Source organism: Ornithorhynchus anatinus, chromosome 14, assembly GCF_004115215.2.
Source record: "Ornithorhynchus anatinus isolate Pmale09 chromosome 14, mOrnAna1.pri.v4, whole genome shotgun sequence".
Classification (NCBI taxonomy): domain Eukaryota; kingdom Metazoa; phylum Chordata; class Mammalia; order Monotremata; family Ornithorhynchidae; genus Ornithorhynchus; species Ornithorhynchus anatinus.
The window spans coordinates 47,054,646-47,081,924 of NC_041741.1; the positions used below are offsets into that span (position 1 = coordinate 47,054,646).

General features: G+C 55.5%; 1 protein-coding gene across 5 annotated transcripts; it reads left to right on the plus strand.

Annotated features, from left to right (window-relative positions):
- Positions 1–3,683: 3,683 nt before the first annotated feature.
- Positions 3,684–26,897, plus strand: TEF (TEF transcription factor, PAR bZIP family member). Of its 5 annotated transcripts, XM_029078757.2 has the most exons (6): positions 14,178–14,202; positions 16,511–16,590; positions 19,062–19,394; positions 20,351–20,571; positions 23,184–23,395; positions 25,084–26,897. In XM_029078757.2, the coding sequence occupies exons 3-6, from the start codon at positions 19,139–19,141 to the stop codon at positions 25,103–25,105; spliced, it is 711 nt and encodes a 236-aa protein (XP_028934590.1). In that variant the 5' UTR covers positions 14,178–14,202; positions 16,511–16,590; positions 19,062–19,138; the 3' UTR covers positions 25,106–26,897. The 5 variants fall into 5 exon arrangements, with proteins under 5 accessions (XP_028934587.1, XP_028934589.1, XP_028934586.1 ...); XM_029078754.1 differs by lacking the exons at positions 14,178–14,202; positions 16,511–16,590 and adding an exon at positions 3,684–3,868; XM_029078753.1 differs by lacking the exon at positions 16,511–16,590 and having other exon boundaries at positions 13,992–14,202.
- The last annotated feature ends 382 nt before the right edge of the window (positions 26,898–27,279 follow it).

The following is a 27,279-nucleotide window of genomic DNA, read 5'->3' on the forward strand; positions in this document are numbered from 1 at the left end:
GCCTCTGTTCTAGAAAAGTGTGCCCTTTTTACCCAGTTCCCGGTGGCGAGGGTGGAAGGGAACCTATCTGGCCCAGTCGGGGATGATAGTTATTATTATTATAATTATGGCATTTGTTTAGCACTTACTACGTGTCGGGCGCCGTACTAAGCGCTGGAGTAGATAGAGGCAAATCGGGTTGAACACGGTCCCTCTCCCCTCGAGGCTCACAAACTCAATCCCCGTTTTACAGATGAGGGTACCGGGGCCCAGAGAAGTAAAGTGACTGGCGACAAGTGGTGGAGTCGAGATTAGAACCCAGAACCTTCTGGGTCCCGGGCCCGTACTCCATCCGCTAGGCCCTGCTGCTTCTCCCGGTTGTACGTGCTGAGCGCCTGGGTGTGCCGAGCACTCTCCGGAGCACCTGAGAGATGACAGTGGAGATAAAAGACACAGTTGTTGCCTTCAAGGGGCTTGCAATCTGACGGATCTCAGAGACCCAGGCTGGGTCTCTGCCTGCTGGGTCTCAGGGGCCGACCTGGGTCCTGCCCGCTCGCCCCCTCGTCCCTTCCCGGAGGCGAGGACCCAAATCGTCAGCCCCTGAAGTTGGTCCTTCCAGGCCGGGGGGACCCCGTGGCGGAGAGGGTGGAGGAGGGTAGGGACATCTGAGGTGTCTCCAGCGGCCCCCAGAACTCGCCGGGTTCTGGTGCGTTGTGCCACATTTACAATAGTAATTATTGTGGTGTTTGGTAACCGGTTACTCTGGACTAAGCACTGGGGTGGACACAAGCAAAACGGGTTGGACCCAGTCCCTGTCCCACGTGGGGCTCCCAGTCTCAATTCCCCTTTTTACAGATGAGGGAACTGAGGCACAAAGAAGCGGAGTGACTTGCTCAAGGTCACCCAGCAGACAAGTGGCGGAGCCGGGATTAGAATCCACGACCTTCTGACTTCCAGGCCCGGGCTCTATCGACTACACCATGTTGCTTCCCACCCTGGCCTCTTTCCCACCCGCCACACTCCCTCCTCCCCCTGCTCTCCCTTCTGCCCCGTCTCTCCTCCCTAATCTGGGCTCCCCTCCCGCCTCCTCTCTGCATCACCTGCCCGGGGGGTAGAGACACAGGTAATAATAATTGGGTTATTTGTTAAGCGCTTACTCTGTGCCAAACACTGTACTAAAGGCTGGGGCAGATCCAAGTTGGAGTTGGACCCAGTCCCTGTCCCACATAAGACAGTCTTAATCCCCATTTTTACAGATGAGGTAACTGAGGCCCAGAGAAGTTAACTTGTCCAAGTTCATGCAGCGGCCAAGTGGCGGAGCGGGGATTGGAACCCAGGTCCTTCTGACGGTCAGGCTCGGGCTCTATCCAGTAGGCCACGCTGCTTTTCTAAGCAGTGCCACTTCTGAGACAGCCTACTTCTGGGAAGTCCTTTCCGGAGATGCATTTAGACGGCTCTGGGTATGTACCCCACTCTTGTCTCTTCTGCTTCTGACCCCTGGCTCGCGCTCTTCCCTCAGCCTGGAACTCCCGCCCCCCACCCTCGGCCAAATCCATCCTTAAAAGCCCTCCTTAAAATCCCATCCTCTCCAGAAAGCCCTTCCCCGATTCATAGCGCACCCCAGTCACCTCAACCCTATGACCGTACTTAGCATTTAGGTCTTTTTTTTCCTATCCTCAGCACTCCCATCTATTTGAATGCTTGTAGAGGGAAGCAGTGTGGCCTAATGGATAGAGCACGGGTCTGGGAGTCAGAAGGACCTGGGTTCTATTCCTGGCTCCATCATGAGTCTGCTTGACCTTGGGCAAGTCAGTTTACTTCTCTGTGCCTCAGTTCCCTCATCTGTAAAATAGGGATTAAGACAGCGAGCCCCATGTGGGACAGGGACTGTGTCCATCCCAATTACCTTGTATCTACCCCAGCACTTAGTACAGTGCCTGGCACATAGTAAGCGCTTAACAAATACCATAATACTTATTTTTCCTTGCCTACTCAATTTCTTATTCTGCTGTTTGACCCTGACAGAGGTGAACTATTTTTTTTATCTTCCCACCTCAGGATCTGTAAATGGATTTTGATCGTCTTCCCCATTAGAATGTAAACTCCTCGAGGTGAGGAAAGGTAGGCCTTATTTTCGTTGTACTCTCCGGAGTGCTAGTCCAGTGCTTAGGACTCAGCAGGTGCTCAGTAAATAGCATTCATCGATCGATGATTGAGATTCTTCTGAACTTAGAGATCCAGGGCCTGCAGTTTGCGGACACCCATCGCCCCTCGCCAAATCTGGGCCCACCTCTCCGCTCCTGGAGAAAGCTGGGAAATAGCCACACAGATCTCCTTAAACCTGCTCAAAAGTACGGCCCCAAGCCAGGCCCAGGAAAAGTTCACGGGGGGGAAGAGAGAGAAAGAGAACGAGAGAGACACCCCGTTTGTGTCTTCTGTTCCTGCCTGCTCTTGGGGGGGAGTCCACAGGGACTCAACTCCCATTTTGACAGGGGTGAGCTCCAGCCTACCACAAGCCACGCTTTTGGAGGAGTTGAGGGGCCGGGTGGTTTTTTGGTGTTTTTTTGTTTTTTTATGCTTTACTGGTACTTGTTAAGCACTTACTATGTGCCAGGCACAGTACTAAGCCCCGGGGTAGATACGAGCTAATCAGGTTGGAGAAAATCTACGTCCCAAATGGGGCGTCCCGTCTTGATCCCCATTTTACAGATGTGGTAACTGAGGCCCAGAGAAGTTAAGTGACTTATGCGAGGTCACCCAGCAGATAAGCGGCAGAGTAAGGATTAGAACTCAGATCCTCTGACTCCCAGGCCTGTGCTCTTTCCACTAGGCCATGCTGCTTCAGCCCCTCCTGCCCTGCTTCTTCCCTGCTCTGAGAAATACAGATTGATCACTTGCTTTCCTTACTTTCCAAGAATCCGGAGGCTTTTTCTGCTGGGCCATCTGGAAAAGTGCTTAGCTGTGGGCTCGGCACATGCGTGTGTTCACTCACGTGTACAGGTGCTCACCCGTGTGAAATCCCCGGTTATGGTCACCCATCTGCTTGGACAGCTGTATTTCCCCCCAGATAGATACATATAGTATCGATCGGCGTAGGTCATGTCGAGAAGGAGCGTGGCCTCGTGGTCAGAAGAGCTGGCTTCTAATCCCGGCTCTGCCACTCATCTGCTGCGTGATCTTGGGCAAGTCACTTCCCTTCTCTGTGCCTCAGTTCCCTCATCTTTTAAATGGGGATTGAGACCGTGAGTCCCCCGTGGGAGAGAGGCTGTGTCGAACCCGATCTGCTTGTATCCACCCCCTAGTACGGTGCCTGGCAATAGTAAGCGCTTAACAAATAGCGCAGTTATTATTATTATCATCATTATCGTGTGTCCAGCTGTCTGCACGCATACTCCGGGGGCGTGTATCCAAGCGAGTGGCTTCATGTGGGGTTGCGTGAGCTCTGTCTCTGTTCCCCGCTCTGACCCGGGAGCCGGGAACTTCCTTTGCGGAGTTAGATAACAGGCCCCGTTCTCTGCCAGGGGATTGGCGGGAGCTGGCTCCACGTGCTGCTTTGCTGGCAGGCTGCCCGGGCCCGCCGGGCAGGGGGAAGGCCAAATTCCGAGCTGGCTGGCTGCCCGGGCGCGGGGGTGGGAGAGAGGGGCTGGGCGGCCTCCGCCGCCTATTGGCTGGCCAGTCCTCCCCGTCTCTCCCTCCGTCCCCTCCGTCCTCGCCGCTTCCTCTCCGTCGGCTGCCTGCGGGGCTGCTCCCGGGGCCCCCGTGGGGAGGAGGCCTCTCGCCCAGGCCATGGCGAGCTGCGAGCAGACCGCTGTCGGCCCCGCCATGGACATGCCCGAGGTCCTGAAGTCCCTGCTGGAGCACTCCCTGCCCTGGCCCGACAGACGCACAGGTAGGCGAGGGGTGACCCCGCCCCAGACCCCGGCCGGCCGGTCCCGGCCGGCTCTGCCGGGGCCCGGCCCGCCTGGACCGTCCCCGGGGTCCTGCCGCAGGTCGACGCCCAGGAGACGGCTCCTCCCTCGGGACCCCACCCGGCTCGCCCTCGTCCGGAGGGAGGGAGGGCCGTGCCGGGGAATAAATGGAGAAAGGAGGGAGGGATGGTTGTGGAGGAACAGAGGCCTTCATCAGATGGGGTCTGGAAAGATTTGGATTCCGCAGCCTGCTGCTTGCCCTGGGGCAGGTGTCTTTCCCTCCGGGGTGGCATCCCGGTGTCCCGGTGTGGGACGGGGAAGGCCGATGCTTGGTCGGGAAAGCAGAAGACGCTTCGTGGCCTGGAATTCCAGAGACTGGTCTGGCCCTTCTGAGCCTCCTGGAGGGGAGACGACTGTGCAATCCCAGGGCTGTGAGCTCCCGGGACCACCTCCTGGGACTTCCTCCAGAGATAGCCGAGGAGACAGCCCCGGGAATTTGGGGACCCTTCTCAAGGGCCCCTAAATCCCGTAGTTCGGCCCCGGGGAAGTCCGCAAAAACTCAGGGCCGCTCTGAACGTGGAGTGGATCCCGAAGCTCCCGGATTTGCTTGGAGCACGTGCGTAGGGAGCCCGGTACCGCCTAACGCGCATGCTCCGAGCCCCGGGCCCTGTCCCGGGAGTAACTGGGCCTCGAAGTCACTCTCCCGCTCCCCTCTGTGCTTTCTCATCTGTGACCCCGTGATGCACCAGGGGAGGGAGGTGACTCCAAATTTAAATCTCCGATCCGATTGCCTTCTATCTCCCCCGGCGCTTAGAAGGGTGCCTGGCGCATAGTAAGCGCTTAACCAGTACCGCAATTATGATTAAATGCTGCCACGTCGTTCCGCCACCCCCAGCCACGCACGTGGGCACCCACTGCTCACTCAGGTGGCATCAGGGCAAAACCACGGCAGCCACGCTGGGCCCCACCCTCCTAATCACAGCCAGGAAGGAGGGAGCGGAGGAGGGGGCGGGGGTACCCACGGGCCATTCGGTCAACCCGATCCCACCTGAGTTTACTCAGGGGTCCCGGCCCGCCGTCTCAGGCACCCTCTTCCAGTGGGCACCTCTGTCCCGGGACAGGAGCCGGGAGGTGTCTCCCGGGAGGAGGCCGCTTCTGATTCGGGAAGCTCCCCCGGTGTGTTGGTTCGGACGATCTCCTGTGTGTAGAGAGCGCTGTTATGTAACAGGATCATGTGAGCAGGAACATATGTTCCCAGGACACTGCAGTGGAACACAGGGCCAAGGGTGTGGGCGAGCCCCGGGCGCGGGGAGAGGGGTAGGGTCTTTGCCAACATCAATCTCAACTGCCTCCCAAGCCCCGGCTCTAGAGTTCCAGGCTAGAGATGGAGCCTTTTCAAGATTTCCCTCCCTCCGCTCCGAACCCCATTTGTGTTTTTTAAGTCCTCTCAATTGGTAAGGTTGGGTGGGGGCTCCCCCAGCCCCTGGGGCGTCTCGGTCAATCATTTGCGCGATCGTATTTATTGTGCGCTTATTCTGCGCAGAGCCCTGTCCTGAGCGCTTCTGAGCAATATAACGATTAACAGACACATTCCCCGCCCACAACGAACTTACAGTCAAGAGAAGCAGCGTGGCCTAGTGGAAAGAGCCCGGGCCTGGGAGTCACAGGGATGTGGGTTCGAATCCCAGATAGGTCGCTTGCCTGCTGTGTGGCCTAGGGCAAGTCACTTCGCTTCTCGGGGCCTCAGTTCCCTCATCTGTTGCATGGGGATGAAGATTGTGAGCCCTCTGTGGGACAGGGACTGTGTCCAACCCAATCACCTGGTATCCACCCCAGCGCTTAGAACAATACCTGGCACACAGTAAGTGCTTAAATACCACAATTATTAGTATTATTAGAGGGCCAAGGGGAATTATCCTAACACCCCAGAGACCTTGGATTTCCCAGCCTTTACTTCCAGCCCTCCTGAAGTTGACGACAAGGGCCCTGGTGTTTTCTCTCTCCGGTCGGGACTTCCACAAATGGGAATTAGGGTTTGGGGGAGAAGGAGGTGGTGGGGAAGGGTGGAGGTATCCATTGCCCTTTGTTTCCTGGGCTCAACAGGGCTGTAGGATCCCTTGGAGACGTCCTCTGAAACCCTGGGATCAGATGGCCTGCGAGAGTTGGAACCTCTTGGTTTGGAGAAAGAAAAGAGGGGAGGAGCCTGGTTGACGGCCCCTGCTGCCACACGCACGGGCCTGGGAGTCGGAAGGACGTGGGTTCTAATCCAGGCTCCGCCACGCGTCTGCTGGGTGACCTGGGAAAAGGCGCTTTCCTTCTCTGGGCCTCAGTTACCTCGACTGTAAAATGAGGATTAAGACCGTGAGTCTCGGGCCCGTGCGCTCTCCACTACGCCATGCTGCTTCCTCGAACAGCAATACACAACTTGGTCCGATATTCTGTACGAAGCACGTTTGTTTCATTCGTTCTCCCTGGCGCTACTGTTCCCATTTTACAGTTGGGAAAACTGACACTGGACCTTCCCCCACATTGGTGTCCTTCAGAACAGAGTTGGTAGGTAAAGAGGTCAAGGCCTTCCTCTCTGTTGTGCAGAAGACCTTTGACGCTGCCCTAAGCAGAGGGATAGCAGTGAAACGCAAGACTCCGGCCGGTCCCAAAGCCTTATTTACTGATGCAAAATCGAGTTCACAACTGAACGTGTAAGACCAAGTGCCTTAATCACCTTTAGTACAGTACAGGTGCTTAGTAGAGTGCTCTGCACACAGTAAGCTCTCAATAAATATCTTTTTATTATTATTAACAATAATAAAAGTATTTGCTAAGCACTTACTATAATAATAAGAAGAAGAAGAATGTTATTTGTTAAGCACTGACTCTGTGCCGGGCACTGTTCTAAGCACTGGGGTAGATACAAGGTAATTGGGTTGGATACAGTCCCTGTCCCACGTGGGGCTCACAGTCTTAATCCCCATTTTACAGACGAGGGAACTGAGGCGCAGAGAAGTGAAGTGACTTGCCCAAGGTCACGCAGCGGACAAATGGTGGAGCCGGGACTAGAACTCAAGACCTTCTGACTCCCAGGCCCGTGCTATGCTAAGCACTGGGGTAGATACAAGTTAATCAGATAGGAAAAGTTCCTGTCCAACATGAGGCTCACAGTCTAAGTAGGAGGGAGTAGGATTGAATCCCGATTTTACAGATGAGGTAACTGAGGCATAGAGAAATTAAGTGACTTGCCCAAGATCACACAGCAGACACACCAAGAGCCAGGATTATTCTTTCGTTCAATAGTATTTATGGAGCGCTTACTATGTGCAGAGCACTGTACTAAGCGCTTGATTAGAACCCAGGTCCTCTGAATCCCAAGCCCGTGCTCTTTCTACTAGGCCACGTTAGAAGCTGCAAGACCTAGAGCTGCTTCTCACGGTGCCCTTTCAGATCGATTGACTCCACGGTGTCAGAAAGGATAGATTTCCATTCTTTCCATCCAGATAACTGATTTCTAAAGTTTTAGTTTCACCTCTCCTCTGTTAAAATTCTGTTTTCCAGACTGTAGTTCATATTGTGTAATAATAACCATAATGATAATTATGTCATTTGTTAAGCACTTACTATGTACCAGGCACCGTTCTAAGCAGTAATACAAGCACTTACTTTACCAACTTATTATAGGAAAAAAATATATTCACATTACTGTTAAAAAGAATCAAATTTTACTTTAATTTAGTCTGCTTAGGAAACTAGCCTTTCTTTCTCCTCAGTAGCTGTTTAATCAGTGTCCCTAGAATGTTGCTTAAAATGGATTCATGCCCACGGGGCAAAACTAGATTTTCCCCACAGTCTCGGTTTCGCTAAAATGTCCGTGTCCTTCTGAACTTTCGAGGCCCGATTCATTGAGCCAGACTCGCCGGGACCTCCAAGGCCTGGATCTTCCCTCATCTGTGCAGCGTGGCTCAGTGGAAAGAGCCTGGGCTTGGGAGTCAGAGGCCGTGGGTTCGAATGCCGGCTCTGCCACTTGTCAGCTGTGTGACTGTGGGCCAGTCACTTCACTTCTCTGGGCCTCAGTTACCTCATCTGTAAAATGGGGATTAACTGTGAGCCTTACGTGGGACAACCTGATGACTGTATCTACCCCAGGGCTTAGAACAGTGCTCTGCACATAGTAAGCGCTTAACAAATACCAATATTATTATTATCTGTGCTAATTTGGACCTTGCCCTCATCCTAGAACAGATCTGAGAAGCAAGGGGGAAGCTTCGTTTTGGAAGCTCAGGGTTCAGGGACCCCCTTCCTCTGCCTTGAATGCCAAAGAACCAGTAAATCTACATATGCTGGAGAGAGAGGAAACGTACCCTGGCTGGGCAGCAGGGACAGCGGCAAGTACATTTCCTGGAAAACAAACTCTGCCGGTGCCAGGCTCGGAACAGAGTTCCAGGAAAAGCAGAGTGGCCTAGTGGATAGAGTTTGGGCCTGGAAGTCAGGAGGACCTGGATTCTGATCCTAACTCCGCCACTGGTCTGCTTTGTGACCTCAGGCAAGTCACATAACTTCTCTGTGCCTCAGTTCCCTCATCTGTAAAATGGAGATTAAGACTGTGAGCCCCACGTGGGACAGGGACTGTGTTCAACCCATTATCCTGTATCTACCCCAGTGCTTAGAACAGTACCTGACACCCGGTAAGCCCTTAACAAATACCATTTAAAAAAAAAAAGAACCTGGGAATCAGAGGACCCGGGTTCTAATCCAGCAGCAGCGTGGCTTAGTGGTAAAACCCCGGGCTTGGGAGTCAGAGGACGTGGGTTCTAGTCCCACCTCTGCCACTTGTCTGCTATGTGACCCTGGGTAAGCCACTTAACTTCTCTGGGCCTCAGTGACCTCATCTGTAAAATGGGGATGAAGACTGGGAGCCCCGCATGGGACAACCTGATTACCGTGTCTCTACCCCAGTGCTTAGACCAGTGCTTGGCACATAGTAAGTGCTTAACAAATACCATCGTTATTATTATTATTATTGATCTGGAGTAAGTGCTTAACAAATACTATAAAACAAACAAACACACACCCCCAACACACACACACCTCCCCACCCCCTGAAGGAATTTGGGAGGAGCAAGCAGCAGAGGAGGTAGAAATAATCCCCGGCAACTCTCCCTTGGCTACCCTTCTGCCATAATACTCTTTGAGCAGATAATCTTGCTCAAAAAAGGCTTTTCTTTATGCACATCCAAGGCGATCTATAACCCACAACTCCTATTAATATACAAACTACATCCAATTTGCATCTCCTGGCTCTCTCCATCTGCTTTCTCCCAACGGCTTGGGAAAGCAAAACAGGAACGGTTAATGCCATTAGCACGAGCTTGGGGTGATGCCTTGGGGAGGCAGCGGTGGTAATCGACAGTTAATTCGTAACCACTGTCCATGTCTAATAGCCTGCTCCGTAATCATAAAACGAGTCCAAGCGTGGCTTTTTCTAAGGGTGCTTTAATGAGAGGCAGCGCTGAGAGCGGGTGCCCCGCATATGTCACAGCAGGGATGCAAACTCCTAAACTACCAAAAAAAGGGTAGGAAAATACACCTACCAGCCCCCAAATCACCCTCCACACCATACTATAGTCCGCTCCAGGACTCGTGAGTCAGGAACTTGTGGAACTGGGTCATTGCACGGAAGCCAACCCGGTAAAAGTGTGGGCGGCCACCTCCCCCCCTCAGTTTCCCCAGTTCCCCCAGTTCTGAGGATTTCCGGCCTGGGGAACTACTGACCAGAAGGTTGAGGACCGAATACGCAAATGTGGAAGTCCTATCCCGGGACCGGTTTTTCCCTGGAGTGTGAGGAGCTCCGAATGAGGCCCGAAGCGGGTACGGGGGGGACCCACTTCCCCTTAGGTTCAGCTCACTGCCAGCCCTGGGGGCTCTGCATCTTTTTACCACCGCACATCTGTTCAGAATCCCTCCGATTCAGGGGCCAACGTTATTGAGAAATCCTTTCTCCGTTTAACCTTCCAAGTCGAAGCCGACGGTTCCAGGACCATCAAACAAAACAAAACAATCTCCACTGGGTCGGACATCTGTTGGCATTTAGGCTGGAAGCAGAGTTTTTTGTTTCTCCCCCGCCTGAACTCCCAGCCCTCAGAGAAGCGGGACAAGCCTCCTCCCCAACTGTCCCCAGCCCGGGGTAAAGTAGTGAGGGGTGCCCCCAATCCCCACCCCTGCCGGGGATCGAGCCCTCCTGGGGGTCCCCGCGGCCCCCTCCCCATTCCAATACAAGAAAATCCATGGCAGGCAGTACCCCTGCCGAAGAAAAGGCTGGCGGTCCTTTGGGGTTTTTTTGTTTTGAAATGGTATTTGTTAAGCGCTTACAATGTGCCACACACTGTACTAAGCGCTGGGGTAAATACAAGGTAATCAGGCTGTTCATAATCCATGTCCCACATGGGGCTCAGGGTTAGTCATATTTATTGAGCGTTCATTGTGGGCAGAGCACTATACTAAGCGTTTGGGGGAGTACAATATAACAATAAACATATTCCCTGCCCACAAGGAGATTACAGTCCAAGGGGGAGACAGACATTAATATAAATAAGTAAATTAATAATAATCATGTGGGTATTTGTTAAGCCCTTACTATGTGCAGAGCACTGTTCTAAACGCCAGGGTAGATACAGGGTCATCAGGTGGTCCCACGTGAGGCTCACAGTCTTCATCCCCATTTTACCGACGAGGGAACTGAGGCACAGAGAAATTACAGATATGGACGTAAGTGCTGTGGGAGTGGGAAGTGGGGATGAATTAAGGGAGTAGGGATGACGCATAAGGGAGTGGGAGAAGAGGACAGGAGGGCTTAGTCAGGGATGGCCTCTTAATCCCCGTTTTACAGATGAGGGAACTGAGGCACAGAGAAGTGCAGTGACTTGCCTAAACTCACACAGCAGACCAGTGGAGGAGGTGGGATTAGAACCCAGGTCTTGCTGACTCCCAAGTCCCGGCTCTATCCACTCGGCCGGGCTACTCCACTTCGGGTGCGGGTCCGAGAGAAGCAACGCGGCTCGGGCACAAGAAGGGGTGACGGGGTTGGGTGTAGGATCCGTGCTGCCCTTTCTTCAGGACAGAGTCCTACCAAGTGCTTAGTACAGTGCTCTGCACACAGGAAGCGCTCAATAAGTATGATTGAAGGAACGAATTCCAATGCCTGCCTCCTTCTCTAGACTGTAAGCTCGTTGGGGGCAGGGAATGTGCCTGAATGAAGCAGCATGGTGTAGTGGTTAGAGCACGGGCCTGGGAATCAGAAGGGCATGGGTTCTAATCCCGGTTCCACCGCTTGTCTGCTGTGTGACCTTGGGCAAGTCATTTCTCTTCTCTAGGCCTCAGTTCCCTCATCTGTAAAAATGGGGATTGAGACTGTGAGCCCCAAGTGGGACAGGGACTGGGTCCAACCCGATTTGCATGTACCCGCCCCAGGACTTAATAATAACAATAATAATAATTATGGGGTTTGTTAAGCCCTTACTATGTGACAGGCCCTCTCTGTGCCTGTTACCTCATCTGTAAAATGGGGATGAAGACTCAGCCCCACGTGGGACAACCTGATTACCTTGTATCTACCCCAGTACTTGGCACATAGTCAGCGCTTAACAAATACCAACATTATTAAGTGCTGGGGTGGATACAAGCAAATCAGGTTGGACCCAATCCCTGTCCCACGTGGGGCTCACAGCCTTCATCCCCATTTTCCAGATGAGGGAACTGAGGCCCGGAGAAGTGAAGTGACCTGCCCAAGGTCAGCCAGCAGACAAGTGGCGGAGCCGGGATGAGAACCCATGACCTTCGCATAGTGCCTGGCACATAGTAAGCGCTTAACAAATACCACAATCATTAGTATTATTTATTGTTGTAGTGTACCCTCCCCAGTGCTCTGCACACACTTGCCAGCTGTGTGACTTTGGGCAAGTCACTCAACTTCTCTGGGCCCGTGGCTGGAGAAGCAGTGTGGCTCAGTGGAAAGAGCCCGGGGTTGGGAGTCAGAGGTCATGAGTTCTAATCCCGGCTCCGCCACCTGTTAGCTGTGTGACTTTGGGCAAGTGACTTCACTTTTGAGAAGCAGCATGGCTCACTGGAAAGAGCACGGGCTTTGGAGTCAGAGGTCATGGGTTCGAACCCCGGATCTGCCATTTGCCAGCTGTGTGACTTTGGGCAAGTCACTTAACTTCTCGGTGCCTCAGTTCCCTCATCTGTAAAATGGGGATTAAGACTGTGAGCCCCACGTGGGACAACCTGATTCCCCTGTGTCTACCCCAGTGCTTAGAACAGTGCTCGGCACATAGTAAGCGCTTAACAAATACCAACATTATTATTATTATTATTCTCTGGGCCTCAGTTCCCTCATCTGGAAAATGGGGATGAAGACTGAGCCCCACGTGGGACAACCTGATGACCTTGTACTCTCCCCCCACCCCAATGCTTAGAACAGTGCTTGGCACAGAGTAAGTGCTTAACAAATGCCATCATCATTGTATCTTCCTCAGTGCTTAGAAGAGTGCTTGGCACATTGTTAAGTGCTTAATAATAATAATAATAATAATGGCATTTGTTAAGCACTTGCTAGGTGCCAAGCACTGTTCTAAGTGCTGGGATACCTACAAAGTGATCAGGTTGTCCCACATGGGGCTCGCAGTCTTCATCCCCATTTTCCAGACGAGGGAACTGAGGTCCAGTGAAGTGACTTGCTCAAAGTCACACAGCAGACAGGTGGCAGAGCTGGGATTCGAACCCACGACTTCTGGACTCCCAAGCTGGGCTCTTTCCGCTGAGCCCCGCTGCTTCTCTACAAATGTTTAGACTGTGAGCCTGTGGTTGGGCAGGGCTGGTCTCTCTCTGTTGTCGAATTGTCCATTCCAAGCGCTTAGTCCAGTGCTCTGCACGTAGTAGGCGCTCAATAAATACTAGTGAATGAAATGCCTGAGTGGCTCAGGGGAAAGAGCCCGGGCTTAGGAGTCGGAGGTCGTGGGTTCTAATTCCGACTCTGCCCCTTATCTGCTGTGTGACCTTGGGCAAGTCACTTCACTTCTCTGTGCCTCAGTTCCCTCATCTGTAAAATGGGGATGAAGACTGTGAGCCTAACGGGGGACCACCTGATGACCGTGTATCTCCCCCAGCGCTTAGAACAGTGCTCTGCACAGAGTAAGCGCTTTACAAATACCATAATTATTATTAAGTCACTTCACTTGTGTGGACCTCAGTTCCCTCATCTGCAAAATGGGGATGAAGCCTGTGAGCCCCATCACTTTGTCTCTCCCCCAGCGCTTAGAACAGTGCTCGGCACAGAGTAAGCGCTTTACAAATACCATAATTATTATTAAGTCACTTCACTTGTGTGGGCCTCAGTTCCCTCATCTGCAAAATGGGGATGAAGCCTGTGAGCCCCATCACTTTGTCTCTCCCCCAGCGCTTAGCACAGTGCTCTGCACAGAGTACGCGCTTTACAAATACCATAATTATTATTAAGTCACTTCACTTGTGTGGGCCTCAGTTCCCTCATCTGCAAAATGGGGATGAAGCCTGTGAGCCCCATCACTTTGTCTCTCCCCCAGCGCTTAGAACAGTGCTTCGCACTGAGGAAACCCTGACCAGAAGCCATCATTATCAGTATGACGGTTGAGCCAGGCCGCCGACGGCAGCCCGCACGTGCCTCGCCACGTGGCCTAAGCCCCGCCCCCTGCTTGTGATTGGCTGCTCCGGCCTCCCCCCTCCCCTCACGCTGCGGCGCCACGTGACCGGGGGGCGGAGGGGGCTGCGTCTCTCCCTCTCGCTGATTGGCCGCCGGGGGCAGCGCAGAGCCTGAGCGCCACCCGAGTGACGCCAGCGCCCTGGCGGCCAATGGGATTCGAGGGAGAGGGAGCGGGCCCCTCCTCCCTCCCCGGCCGTCACCTTTCCCCGCACGTGCCCCGCCTGGGCTGACGGGCTCGGCCAATGGGAGCGCGGGCCGAAGCCCCGCCCACCGGCCGGCGGCGGGCCAATGGGAGGGGCGGACGAAGCGGGGAGGCGGGCTCGCCTCGTCCATAGTGGGACGCGGCGCGCGGGGGGGAGGGGAGGGGCGGCTTTTTCGCACCTGCGCAGTGGCGGTGGCTGCGGAGCGGCTCCCTCTGTTGCGAGAAGCGCTCCGTCCTCTAAGGGAAGGGGAGCCGAGGCGCCACGCGGGGCACCATGTCGGCCGGGGGCGGCGGCGGCAAGGAGCCGCCTGCGGAGCGGGAGGGGGCGCCGGGCCTGCCGCTGGTGCTGAAGAAGCTGATGGAGAACCCGCCGCGCCAGGCCACCCTCGGTGAGGAGGCTCGGCCCCGGGCTTCCCGCCACAACGGCGCGCGCGCGCGCCCGCGGGGGAGGGGGCGGGGCAGCCGCGAGGAAGGACTGGCCCCCGGGGGCGCATCGAGGGGGCAGGGAAGAGGAGGATCATGGGAGAGGTGGCAGAGGAGGAGGATCATGGGAGAGGCAGAAGGGGAGGATCCTGAGGGGGAGTCAGAGGATTTGGGGGGGGGGGAGGGGGGAGCAGGGAGGAGGATCCTGAAGGGTCAGAGGAGGATCATGGGGGGGTCAGAGGAAGATGGAGGGGGGCAGGGAGGAGGGGGACCCCTGAGGGTCAGAGAGGAGGATCATGGGGGGCCAGAGGAGGAGGATTTATGAGGGTCCAAGGAAGACTGGGGGGGTCAGAGAGGAGGATCGTGGGGGGCCAGAGGAGAGGGATTTATGAGGGTCCAAGGAAGATTGGGGGGGTCAGAGGGGAGGGGGATTTATGAGGGTCAAAGGAAGATTGTGGGGGTCAGAGAGGAGGATCATGGGGGGCCAGAGGAGGGGGATTTATGAGGGTCCAAGGAAGATTGTGGGGGTCAGAGAGGAGGGATCATGGGGGGGCCAGAGGAGGAGGATTTATGAGGGTCCAAGGAAGATTGTGGGGGTCAGAGAGGAGGATCATGGGGGGCCAGAGGAGGAGGATTTATGAGGGTCCAAGGAAGATTGTGGGGGTCAGAGAGGAGGGGGATTTATGAGGGTCCAAGGAAGATTGTGGGGGTCAGAGGGGAGGGTCATGGGGTGCCAGAGGAGGATTTATGAGGGTCAGAGGAAGACTGGGGGGGTCAGGGAGGAGGGGGGAAGCCTGGGGGTCAGAGAGGAGGATCATGGGGGGCCAGAGGAGGAGGGTTTATGAGGGTCAAAGGAAGATTGTGGGGGGTCAGGGAGGAGGGGGGAAGTCTGGAGGTCAGAGAGGAGGATCATGGGGAGTCAGAGGAGGAGGGTCTGTGAGGGTCAGGAAGATTGTGGGGGATCAGGGAGGAGGAGGAGGAGGGATCTGGGGGGGTCAGAGAGGAGGATCACGGGTCAGAGGAGGATTTGTGAGGGTCAGGAAGATTGCGGGGGGTCAGGGAGGAGGAGGGATCATGGGGAGCCAGGGAAGGGGGGCATTTGGGGGAGTCAGGGAGAAGGAGGGATCGAGGGGGTCAGGGAGGAAGGGTGGATCGTGGGGGTTAGGGAGGAGGGGGTTGGAGGAAGATCATGGGGGTCAGGGAGGAGGGGGTCGTTGGCAGGCTCAGGAAGGAGGAGTATCGTGGGAGGATCGTGAGGGGTCAGGGAGGCTTGGGGGGCTAGTGAGGGAGGTCAGGATAAAGCTATATAGCAGACTAGGAGGCTTTGCCACAGGACACAGAACTTTGGAGAAATGAGATGATGGGCAAATGTAATCTCATTTTGGAGTGTCCAGCTCTATTTCACCCCAGGCCGGGGGGCCTGCACTGTATGGCTCAGGGACCGATATTGTGCAAGGGACTGGCAGTTCACTTCAGGCCATAGGGGTATTGTCTGCATGGGCATTTCTGAGGTCCTTTTGGATCCATTTTCAGTCTCTGCCATCTGAAGCTCAAGAATTGGGAACGGGTGACTCAGGCTTGGGGTGGATGTTCACTTGCGAACTGCTTCTCCTGGAAATATTGTTTCTCTACTTCACCAGCCACCGATAGCCTGGCCTCTCGCTCCTGGATATCAAGCTGTGGTGGTGCTTTCCTTTTGCCTGTTTTTGTTCATTTTTAAGGAGGTGGCTTAGCTTGACATTTTTATTGTGACCACAGACTGAGACAGGACAGGAGAAATGCAAGATAGGTGCTGCCGACTTCCTAGGCCAGATTTTGGGGGTAAAAATCACCAGCAGTTTTTAGTCGTGAGGTCCGCTGTCGGCTCTTTCCCCGCTAACCCTTCTCCACCCCTCCTTCCATCCTCTTCCGGTGTTCTTACCTCTAGATATCAGAGAGGGGTTTAGCTGCGTGATTCAGAAACAGGCTGCAACTTACTGTTGCATTGTGTTTTTCAGCAATCTGACGTGCCTTCCTCCTTCCCCCTCAAGTGCTATCGCTGATCTTGGGCTAGGATCGTAGCCAAACAGAGTGTTTTGAGGCCTTTGCACTCTAGGGAGGGGAAGACTCTACCCTTTAGGAGACTAGCAGCCAAGGACTATTCTAGTTTAAGCCAGAGTTTTGCAGAGCAAGGACCTGCAAGAGTTTATGTTAACTGGGATGGGAGAGCAGAACCAAATTCCATTTGCAAAACACTCTGGATTCCTTCCAACGTCATCTTAACCCGTTCTGCAGGTGCGTGGTTGAAAACGCCGAGAGACAGCTTTTCTGCCAGTCTTCAAGGTCACCAGTGGGACTGAATTGAGAAGAAAGTGGTACATTTGTCATCTTTCCTTCCTTTTCGGGATCTAGTTCCCATCCGTCTCCTCCCGTCTCTCCTAAGAGCCTTTTTGAGCGTACCTTGGCCTCGTCTCCCTTCTCTCCAGGTCCTCTTCCTGAGGGCCGGAGCTCGCCGGGACTCGGTTCTGGTCTCTGGGGTTTGGCGGTTGGTAGCCCTGGTCCTATTCCTATCATCGGCAATAATAAGTCCACCACAGAAAGTAGAAATGTAAAATAACATAATCACTTGAGCCTCTTTCGTTATAAATCAATCCCGGCTCTGTCCATCCCTTTCCGTTGCCGTCACCCATTCGGCTCCGGTTATTTCTCTTCTCTAGTTTCTTTCAGCCTCTCCTTCGGTAGTTTAAAAGGCTTCACGATGACTGCGGCCGACTCCTCTTTCTTTCTGCTACCTGCTCTTCCTTACGCTGTATCTGACTCTTATGTTCTTCGTCTGTGATAGAATTCACATCCGGCTTGCTGAAATGGAAGAAGGGATAGTTTCCACAATAGTTGTAGTCATAGTATGTATTGAGCGCCTGCTCCGTGGAACACTGTACTCAGCCCTCGGCGGGGTGTAACCGAAGCGAATTCCCTACCGACAAGGAGTTCAGGCTCTAATAATGATGGTATTTGTTAAGCGCTTACTATGTGCCAAACACTGTTTATAAGTGCTGATAGAAGGCGTAGGCTTTGTAGGCCTTTGTTGCCTCCGGGATATACTTTGAAGCTTACCTTCTCTGGTCCAAATGAACGTTGAACTTCTAGTTAGTTGGGCCCTTAGCATCCTTGTGAATGTTTAAAGAAAACGCCGGGGGCAGCCCCGCCCTCACTCTGTTTGGATGGGGGTGTTGGGATAAGATCCCGCTCTTTCTCTATCCTCCTCCCATCAGGATACTGTGAATGTCCCATTCTTATGCTCCCCACATTTCTCCCTGACCTGGGGGTCTATTCATTCAGTCGTATTGAGCGCTTACTGTGCGCAGAGCACTGTACTAAGCTCTTGGGACAGTATAATACAACAATAAACTGACATTCCCTGCCCAGACGAGCACACGTTCTTGAGCTGTCGTCGTTCACAGTCAAGGCTGACGGTACCAAGAAGCCAGCTCCAGTTTCCTCCCCTCAGGAGTACTCCGAAGGAGAAGGAGACCTTAGGGGTGAATGGGTGTCTCCTACCTTATGGCTGCAGCCTGATAGCAATCGATCACTGGTATCTATTGAGCACTTACTGTGTGCAGAGCATTGTATTGAGTGCTTGGGAGAGTACAGTTTAAGAGAGTGGGTAGACACGTTCCCTGCCCGCAGCGAGCTTACAGTCTAAAGGCGGAGACAGATGTTAATATAAATAAATTACGGATAAGCGCTGTGGGGCTGAGGGAGGGCTGGGAAGAAAGGGAGCAAATCCAAGTGGAAGGGGCTGCAGGGCAGCCCCCTGAATGACGGTAGGTGGATGGCTCTGGAGACGTACGTTGTCCCTCGGTTTCGTCCGGCTCCCGACGGGACCACTGGCTCTGCCGGCGACCACGGCCCTCGGGATACCCCGGAGCGTCCCAAGGGCGAACTCGGGCCTTGAGACTCCGGACAGATTTCCCAGAGGCCCGGGCTGAAGCGAGCCACAGAGCCTGGGAAAGCAGGCGGGCTCCCACACTCGGACTCAGAGCCAGGGCTGATTCGGGAGTGAGTCGGAGCGGGGCTCCTTTCCCCAAAGGGCCACGTGGACGGGCTCCCCTATTGGCATGACGGCCTCCGGGTCCCACGTCCTCAAACCGGGAGGGATTCGACCGACGGTACATTTCGCAGTGACGTTTCCTTTACGGGTTGAAGGCTGGCGGTCGCAGCGTATGCACTCTCCCCACCTTCCAAACCTCATTAGAATCCTCCAAGAGGCCTTTCCTAAGTCGTCATTTCCCCTTCTCCCTCTACCTTCTGCGCTACCTAGGCACTCGAATCTGTTCCCTCTAAGCCGGGGATATTCGCCCCAGCTGTAAATTTATTTTAATGTCTGTCTCCTCCTCTAGACTGTAAGCTCCTGGTTGGGCAGGGAACGTGGCTACCAGCTCGATCGTATTGCACTCTCCCAAGCGCTTAGTACGGTGCCCTGCACACGGTAAGTGCTCGACCAATATTCATTCATCCAGTCGTATTTATTGAGTGCTTAGTGTGTGCAGAGCACCGTACTAGGCACTTGGGAGAGTACAATATAACAATAAATAGATTCCCTTCCCACAACGAGCTGACGGTCCCAAGGCGGTGATTACCACTGATGGTTTGGGGCTGATGGTCAGATCTGATGGCCCAGCCACAGTTTATTGAAATTGGTCAGCCGAGGGGGATGAGGGGCCGGTCTTCTGGAGGTAATCAAGGGGATCGTGCCTTTTCAGTCGGGCAGGACGGAATCTGTTGCTCTGGCAGGGAGGGCGACCCTCTCTCCCCGCCTCACTCGAAGGTGTCGCCCTCTTTTTAGATAAAGAAAAGGAGAAGGAGAAACTCGAGGACGATGAAGCGGCCGCCGCCAGCACCCTGGCCGTGTCCGCCTCCCTCATGCCGCCCATCTGGGACAAGACCATCCCCTACGACGGGGAATCGTTCCACTTGGAGTACATGGACCTGGACGAGTTCCTCCTGGAGAACGGGATCCCCGCCAGCCCCACGCACCTGAACCAGAACCCCCTCCTGCCCGTGGCCGAGCTGGAGGGGAAGGAGCCGGCCAGCTCCTCCACGGCCTCCCCACCGTCCTCCTCTTCTTCCTCCTCCTCCACCGTCGTGTTCCAGCCCTCCGAGACCACGTCCAGCACAGGTTGGTTGTGGGGAGAGGGAGGCAGCGGGAACCCCTAGCACCGGCCAGGTAGCTTGGGACCCCAGCGTGTTAGCCGCCGCCTCCTCCTTCGTCCTTCTAGACAACCTCCCGGCGGCTGGGGCTAGAAGCGGGAGCCACCTTAGCCTCTAAATAGCTTCGCCTTTTGGTGGTAGTGCTGTGGATGGTGGAAGCAGCAAGGGGAAAGGCAAACCTCTCGGTAAATTTCCCCTCTTTTTGTCGTTCCTTAACGCTGCCAGCCTGCAAGGACCGGTAGGGTCGTTTCAGCCCAGGCTGAAGACGAGTAGGAGGTCCTCTCTTCCGGGACCTTCACCTTCGCCTCGCTGTTCCCTGACATTTCTGGGGAGCCCTTAACGCTTCCACCGGCCTATCCATGAGTGAGAGCCTGCCTCCTTCGAATGCACTCCGACCACCCGGGCCCGGTGCAGTTCCTCTGAGACTTTGGGCAGGCCCTCCCGAACCACGCGACAGCCGGAAGGGGGAAGCTGTTAGGATTTCGGGAGTTGACTCAGCTTTGTGGAAAATCCCGACAAAGTAGGGTAGAGCGCACACGTGTCCTTTGGGGAAGTGCAGCGGGGCCTGAAGGAGAGCGAGCCCTCTGGGTTCGGAGTCGTGACGTTGCCGTACGTGTGCTCGGTCACGGGTTTTCTTCTCCCAAGTGACTCATGCTGGTTTGTGGTCCCGGAGGGCCGCGGTGGTGCCGTTTTGGCGGGAGGAAGGGGAGGGTGAGCGAAGGGCTCGCCACAGCACGGTGCACTGAGCCACTGAACTTCTGTAAAATCGTCCGTACAGTGGGGATTGAGATTGAGAGCCCCTGGCGGGACGGGGACCGACTACCTGGTATCTACTCCGTTGCTCAGAACGGTGCTTGGCACCTACTAAATGCTTAACAAATACCATCATTATTATCATTAACTCACGCTGGCTCTCTCCACCAGAATCATCCGCCGAGAATGAGCGGGAGACCCCCAGCCCCATCGACCCCAACTGCGTGGAGGTGGACGTGAATTTTAATCCCGACCCGGCCGACCTGGTGCTGTCCAGCGTGCCCGGCGGGGAACTCTTCAACCCGCGCAAGCACAGGTTTGCCGAGGAGGACCTGAAGCCGCAGCCGATGATCAAGAAGGCCAAGAAGGTCTTTGTCCCTGACGAGCAGAAGGTAAACTCTGTCTCTCGCCCGGGGTCCGGTTGCTCAACCGCCTGCAGGGGCCTCGGCCCTTCTCCAGAGATCCGAGGCATCCGTGGGCGGAGGCTGGTGGCTTCAAGCCGCCTTGGTTTGGAAGCAGCGTGGCTTAGTCGCTAGCGCACGGCCCTGGGAATCAGAAGGACCTGGGTTCTAATCCCGGCTCCGCCACGTGTTGTCTGCCCTGTGACCTTGAGCAGGTCACTTCTCTGGGCCTCAGTTCCCACATCTGTAAGAGGGGAATTAAGATTGTAAGTCCCATGTGGGACAGGGACCGTGCCCAATCTGCTTAACTTGTATCTACCCCAGGGCTTGGAACAGTGCTTGGTACATAGCGCTTAACAAGAACCATAACTATTATGGGGTTGCGGGGAGCTGCTGTTTTTTAGCTCCAGGAGCCTTTCCTCTTGGTGAGCTGGTTCCTCGATGGGAGCCCAGGTGGAAGTTAGAGAAGTTGAGAAGCAGCGTGGTGAGGGGAGAGAGAGCACGGGCCTGGGAGTCAAAAGGTCATGGGTTCTAATTCCGGCTCCGCCACTTGTCTGCCATGTAACCTCGGGCAAGTCACTTCAGTCCTCTGGACCTCAGTTACCTCATCTGTAAAACGGGGATTGAGACAGTGAGCCCCACATGGGACAGGGACTGGGTCCAACCCGATTGGCTTGTATCCACCCCAGCACTTAACCTAGTAAGCAGTCAATAAATACAGTAATATTAAGTTAGAGCAGCCAGTCAGGCTGAGAAACCGTGACTAATTGTCCGCTCTCTGGCTGTTTCCTGGTGACTTTTTTCCTGGGGTCCCCGAGAAGGGAACGTGGGTCACTGTTGAGAAAAGTGTCCCCGAGCTTGGCTCACCTCCCGGTTCGTTGCTTTTTCTGGTTCCTGCCCCTTCCTCCCCCAACCAGTCAGCAGGACAGGGCTCATCTAGCCATCTGAGACTTCTCCGTTAATAACTGTAATAATAATAATTGTGGTTTTTGTTAAGCTCTTACTACGTGCCAGATACAGTATTAAGCGCTGCGGTGGATACAGGCCAACAGGGTTGGACACAAGTCCCCGACCCACGTGGGGCGCGCGGTCTCAATCCCTAGTTCATGGATGAAGGAACTGAAGCCCAGAGAGGTAAAGTGACTTGCCCAAGATCATCCAGCAGACAAGTGGTGGGGCCGGGATTAGAACCCATGATCTTCTGACTCCCAGGCCCAGGCTCTATTCACTCCGCCTGCTTCTTCTCCCTTCAGATGACCTGTCTGAATGACAAGGGTTAGTCTGCCCTGAGGGACTTCTCTCTTCCCTAGACATCGGAGCTGCCTCAGTCGCCCCTGAGGGCCACCAGCCTTCTCCTCCCTTTTGAGCTGAGCTCGGGCCACGGACCTTCCACCGGCTGTTCCCCCGTGGGTTGATGAGGTTCTCCGGGGGAACTCGGGTCCCCTGTCCAGGAGACTTCATGCCTGCTCTCATCCCTCACTTGGCTTAATTTCTTCCTCTTCCTGCTCCTCCATAAGGGCCAATGGCAACCTCCAAGTGGCCTGTGGGAGGGCTGGGGGCCACCCTAGAATGGCCTCCTTGACCATCTCCTGCCTTGGTTGGGATGACGTAGGGGCAGTCTCTCTCTCTTTCTCTCCTCTCCCCACCGCCCCCCAACCCCACCTACTCCCGCCTCGACCAATAGGCTCCAGACCCGGAATAGTTGTCACGCTGTCCCACCTTCCCCCTGCTCGGGCTGTGGAAAAGCCCTGATACTTAGCTGGAGACCTAAGCTCTGGACAGGATGTGGCCCCCTGATCCCCGAACCACACCACCTCCTCAGTCAATCCGTGGTATCTATTGGGCACTCACTCTGTGCGGAACACTGTACTAAGCCCTTTGGAAAGTACAGCGCAACAGAGTAGGTAGATGGGTCCCTGCCCACAAGGAATTTACGGTCTAGAAGGGGAGACTGCAAATTTCGGATAGCAGAAGGAATCTACAGTCAAGAAGGGGAACAGACAGTCCCCCCCCGTCCCGGCAACGGCCTTGTCTGAGCAGCAGCAACTGGGAGTCGGAGCAGGTGTGGATGGTCAGGCTGAGAAGGGGACAGCCCCAAAGATATCCTTGAGGACAGGGGTGCAGGAGGATGATAATAATTATTGTTGTTGTATGGTACTCTCCCAAGCGCTTAGTAGAGTGCTCGGCACACAGTAGGCACTCAATAAATACGGTTAAATGAATTGAATGAAGGAATGAATGAACTGTGGTACTTGAGGGCTCACTGTGTGCCTGGCACCACGCTAAGCACTGGGGTAGATACAAGGTAATTGAATCGGATGCAGTCCCTGTCTCACACAGAGCTGACGGTCTTCATCCCCATTTTCCAGGTGAGGTAACTGAGGCCCAGAGAAGTGAAATGACTTGCTCAGGTTCACCCAGCAGATAAGTGGCAGAGCCGGGACTAGAACCCAGGTCCTCTGACTCCCAGGCCCGGACTCTATCCACTAGACCCCGCTGCTCCTCTAGGAGGAGTAGGGCTTCCGCCGGAGGAGGGGGCAGGGGGAAGGGGCGGCTCTCCGCCGGGGGAGAACCGAGCCTCTCAAACGGGCTCCGCTGCACAGGATGAAAAGTACTGGACCCGGCGGAAGAAGAACAACGTGGCGGCCAAGCGGTCCCGGGACGCCCGGCGCCTGAAGGAGAACCAGATCACCATCCGCGCCGCCTTCCTGGAGAAGGAGAACACCGCCCTGAGGACGGAGGTGGCCGAGCTGCGCAAGGAAGTGGGGAAGTGCAAGACCATCGTCTCCAAATATGAGACGAAATACGGACCCTTGTAAGCCTCCTCTTCCTCCTCCCTCGCCCTCCCCCTGCCGTCCCTCCCCGTGCCCCCGCCCCCCCGGCTAAGGTGCCCGCCGACGCCTTAGACGGCCTCGCCCGGGGACGCCCCCGATGATGTGTGTGGAGGCATTGTCGCTTGCCGTCTGTAGCAGCAGATCCACCACGCCCGGCCTGAGCCGGGGCCCTTCCGCACCAGAGGCTCTGGAGATTTCCGGGACGCTCGTGTCCAAGCCACGCTGTAACCCAGCTAGAGCTTCTGGGGGGCCCTGGCTCCGGGGCCGAGGGGCGGGTCTCCTCACCAGCTGCCCGTGTAGATGGAGGACTAGGGCTTAGCTTTCTCTCATGGTTCTGGGCATCCTGTTGGGAACAGGAAGCAGGAAAGGGCTCCGTCAGGAGGACAAGGACTTCCTCTCCTGAGCTCTCACGCACTTGATTTTTTTTCTTTTTTCCTCTTCACCCTGCAGCTGGGCTGGTTGGGGCGTTGCCTGGTGGCCGCCTGGACTGCCCCCCCCCCCCCCCCCCCCCCCAGGGGCTCGGGGAGGGCGTGGCACCCGGCTCCCTGTTTCTGGACTGAGGAAAGGGACCCCGAGCCCTGATTGGGATTCAGCGGAGGGCGGGGGGCAGGGCCAGCGCCGGCCCAGAAGCCCCGTGTTTCTGAACAGCCGGTTCCGACGGCCTAGTGGAGGGGTGTGTGGAGAGCGGATGTGGCTAAGGAAGCACGTTGATGGGGGAAGGGGAAGGTCTGGGCTCCGCTGCAGTCTTTGTCCTGGAGCTGTGGGGGCTTCGGGCGAAGTTTCTCAAGGCCTCAAGTGCTCCAGAATGGTCTCCCCCTTCCCTTTTCCCTCCCCGCCCTTTCAAGGGAAAGGACTTCCCCGGGGGGTTTGCGGGGAGAGCGGATTGTGCACATCTCTTCTTCCTCGGGTTACATGGCGTCTCCCCTGGAAGCGGACGTTTGCCTCGTCAGCAGACCGGCTGGACCGCTTAGCCTGGCCGGGGTCACTTCCGAGCCGTCTAGGAAAGTACGTGGAGGAGAGGCTTCCGTTTCCTAGCCCCGGGAAAGGAGACCAGAAGTAGATGAGCAAGAGCAGGCGGGGGGCCCTGCCTGGGTGGCCTCGCTTTCCCTCTTGTCGTTCTGATGGGGGATTTGCTCCAAGCCCTGGAGGGTTCATGCCCACTGGCTATCTGAGAGGGAGGGCTTACGGTGAGATCTTTCCGAATGCCCAAGGCCAGGGCGTCCGGCCAGGGGGAGGCCGGACAGGGGCAGGGGCCGTTGGTTGGAGTCCGTGGGCACGGACTGGGGAGGAGAGGAGTCGAAAGAAGTGATCTGAGGTCAAGAGTCCGGAGCAGATTGTCCAGTCACTGACGTCCCTGGCTGGTTCCGCTCAGGAGATCCAAGTGGGCCCCCAAGGGGCCTCTGCGCTGTTTACCAGAGGGGGACAGTTAAAGCCATTCGCTTCCTGTTCACTTTTCCCTGTGCCCGCCCTCCACCCAAACCCAAGGCTTGGGGAAGTTAGCCAGAGCGGGGGCCCCCCACCCCACCACACTCATCGCCCACACGAACCGCTGACGGCAGACGGGAGAGCCCCCGAGATCCGGGCGTCGATCCGAGTGGGGGTGGGCGGAGGGGGAGCCGGAGGGTCCGACGAGCAAATGGTCAAACTCACCGCTCTGCTTTGTTTGAAGCGACCTGTCCGATTCTGAGTGACGCAACTCGAGAGACTTTTTAAAACAAACACAAATGCTAAAACCACACGCGAACCCGTCGGCCTGCAGAGGGAACAGCGATGCCAGGGCGGTGTGCCGCAGCTGACGATGGACCCTCCCCCGCCCCCACGTCCCCTTTTCCTTCCCGACCACCCCCCGGATGACCTGCCTAGGGTCTCCTCCCTCCGGGCCGCCCTAGAGCTGGAGGTTTTTCCTATTCTCCTGACTCTGCAGCCACCCCCTGCCCGGTGGTGGCACCGGAGGGCATCACCCATCTGGGAGGGAAGGGAGGGGCCGACGGCCCACTCTCCTCCTCCCGGCGCCGGTGGCCGGGATGTTGAAATTTTCTTGGAGGAAGAGAGGAGTTGGGGCCGGCCTTCCTTTCGATGTGCCCAAATTATCTCTGACCAGAAAATGGTGTGGTTTTATTTTTTGGGGTTTGTTTTTTAAAGGCTGGACACCGTTCTCTCTTTTGAATGCTGTGGGGTCAGGTGGCTGTAAATGTTGTGACTGGAATTGGGAGAAAGGAGTGACAACTTGCCTCCTCCTTTCTCTCTCCCTTGTTGCCCTATTTCAGCCCTCCCCTCCCTAAGTCCCCCGACACACACACTTGTGTACACGCGCAGGAAAGGTCTTTGCACACAGCAACACCCCAGTCTTGGGGGAGCCACCGTGGCCTTGGCAGAGTTGTTTTGAGGAAGGGGTGGCAGGAGAGCTCTGGCAAATAACGCTGATGAAGCTGCTTTCTCTGCCACAGTGCCCAAGGCCTTGGGAATCAGGTCCAAGGTAGCTGGGAAAGGAAGAGGAGCTGAGAGCGAAGGGGGCGGGGGTCTCCCAATAAGGGGATTTGAGGGCTCGGAGAAAAAGAAGCATCCCAGTTCCTAAACTTTGGCTCCCAACCAGATTGACGTTAGGTTGGGAATCGGTTCCTCGTTTCCCAGGCTCCATGCCTTCCCATTTCTGGGGGGAAAAAAACTGCCTACCTCCACTGAAAGCTTTGGGGGAGACCAGTCCTGAGTGAGATGGCATCTTAGAGGAGTGTAGCTAGCAAAGAGCCCGGAGAGCCGGGGCAGCTTGGGGAGAGGAACCCCGAGATGGGTGAAGGGGCTTTGCCAGTCGGAGGTGCTGCTGGCTTTTGCCCCCTTCCCCAGGATGGCAAGTGATAGCTAAACTTTGTGGTGAACTTTACGTCCCTGAGAGGTAGGCCGCATGAACGGACATGGAAGCGAATTCTTGGCCTCACCCCAGACCTGACCAAAGAAGAGTGGTAGTGATACAGAGTTGCCGGATCCCGGCCCCAGGAACGCTTCCCCCCACCGTCTGAGGAGAGGAGGTCCATGGCCTTGGGGAGTCCCTCAGCCCAAGCAGGAGCACCTTTGGGCTGGGAAATGTTCGAGAAGTGATTCAGAGACTGGGATCCCCAGTGGGTCCACAAGGCTGTTCCCTCACAATGACATTGCATTGTGGAATTGTCTTTCAAGACAGGCCAGGGTCACCGTCCTGGCCAGGATATGCCAGCACGTGATTGGCTTTAGGTTTTTTGTGTGCCCACATGAGTTGGCAGGGAGTGTAGAATCCACAGTTTTCCTTTCTAATGTCACTCTAGAGCTGTTGGCCTTTAGACATTCCACCCTGAGAGGGGAGGGGAAGCGGGAAGGCTTCGGAAATCTGGCTAGGGACGTACCGCCCCAGTGCCTTGGCGAGCGAGCTGCTGGTGGGATGAAAGCTATGTGACTTATCCAGGGATGGGACTGTTCTTTAAAAAAAAAAAAAAATATTTTGAGAGAATGTTTTGCTGGATTCTCTGGCCTCTTCTGTCCCCTTTCTGGCTGCTGCTTCAGGGGTTCTGGTGGCCCAACAGTGTTCGGAACACACCTGGGATGTTGTCTGGTGTGGACAGGTCTGCCCTGAAAGAGGGAAGGAGGAGCAGCCTGGGAAGGGTGGAGGAAGGACTGTGGTGCAGGCGACAGCCTGGGGCACCCTGGAAGGGCTGGCCGGCTCAGAGACTGGTGCCATGGCCCATCCTGCTCTGCCCTCTAAATCCCGAAGCGAAAGGGCTTGTTCGTTAGGGCCCTCGAGGTCTAGGGGTTGAAGAGGTGGGCAAGGTAAGCTGATGAGCAAATGTCGTCATTGTTCGATCACCGGGCCAGCCAGCCCAGGGTTCTGCTTCACACA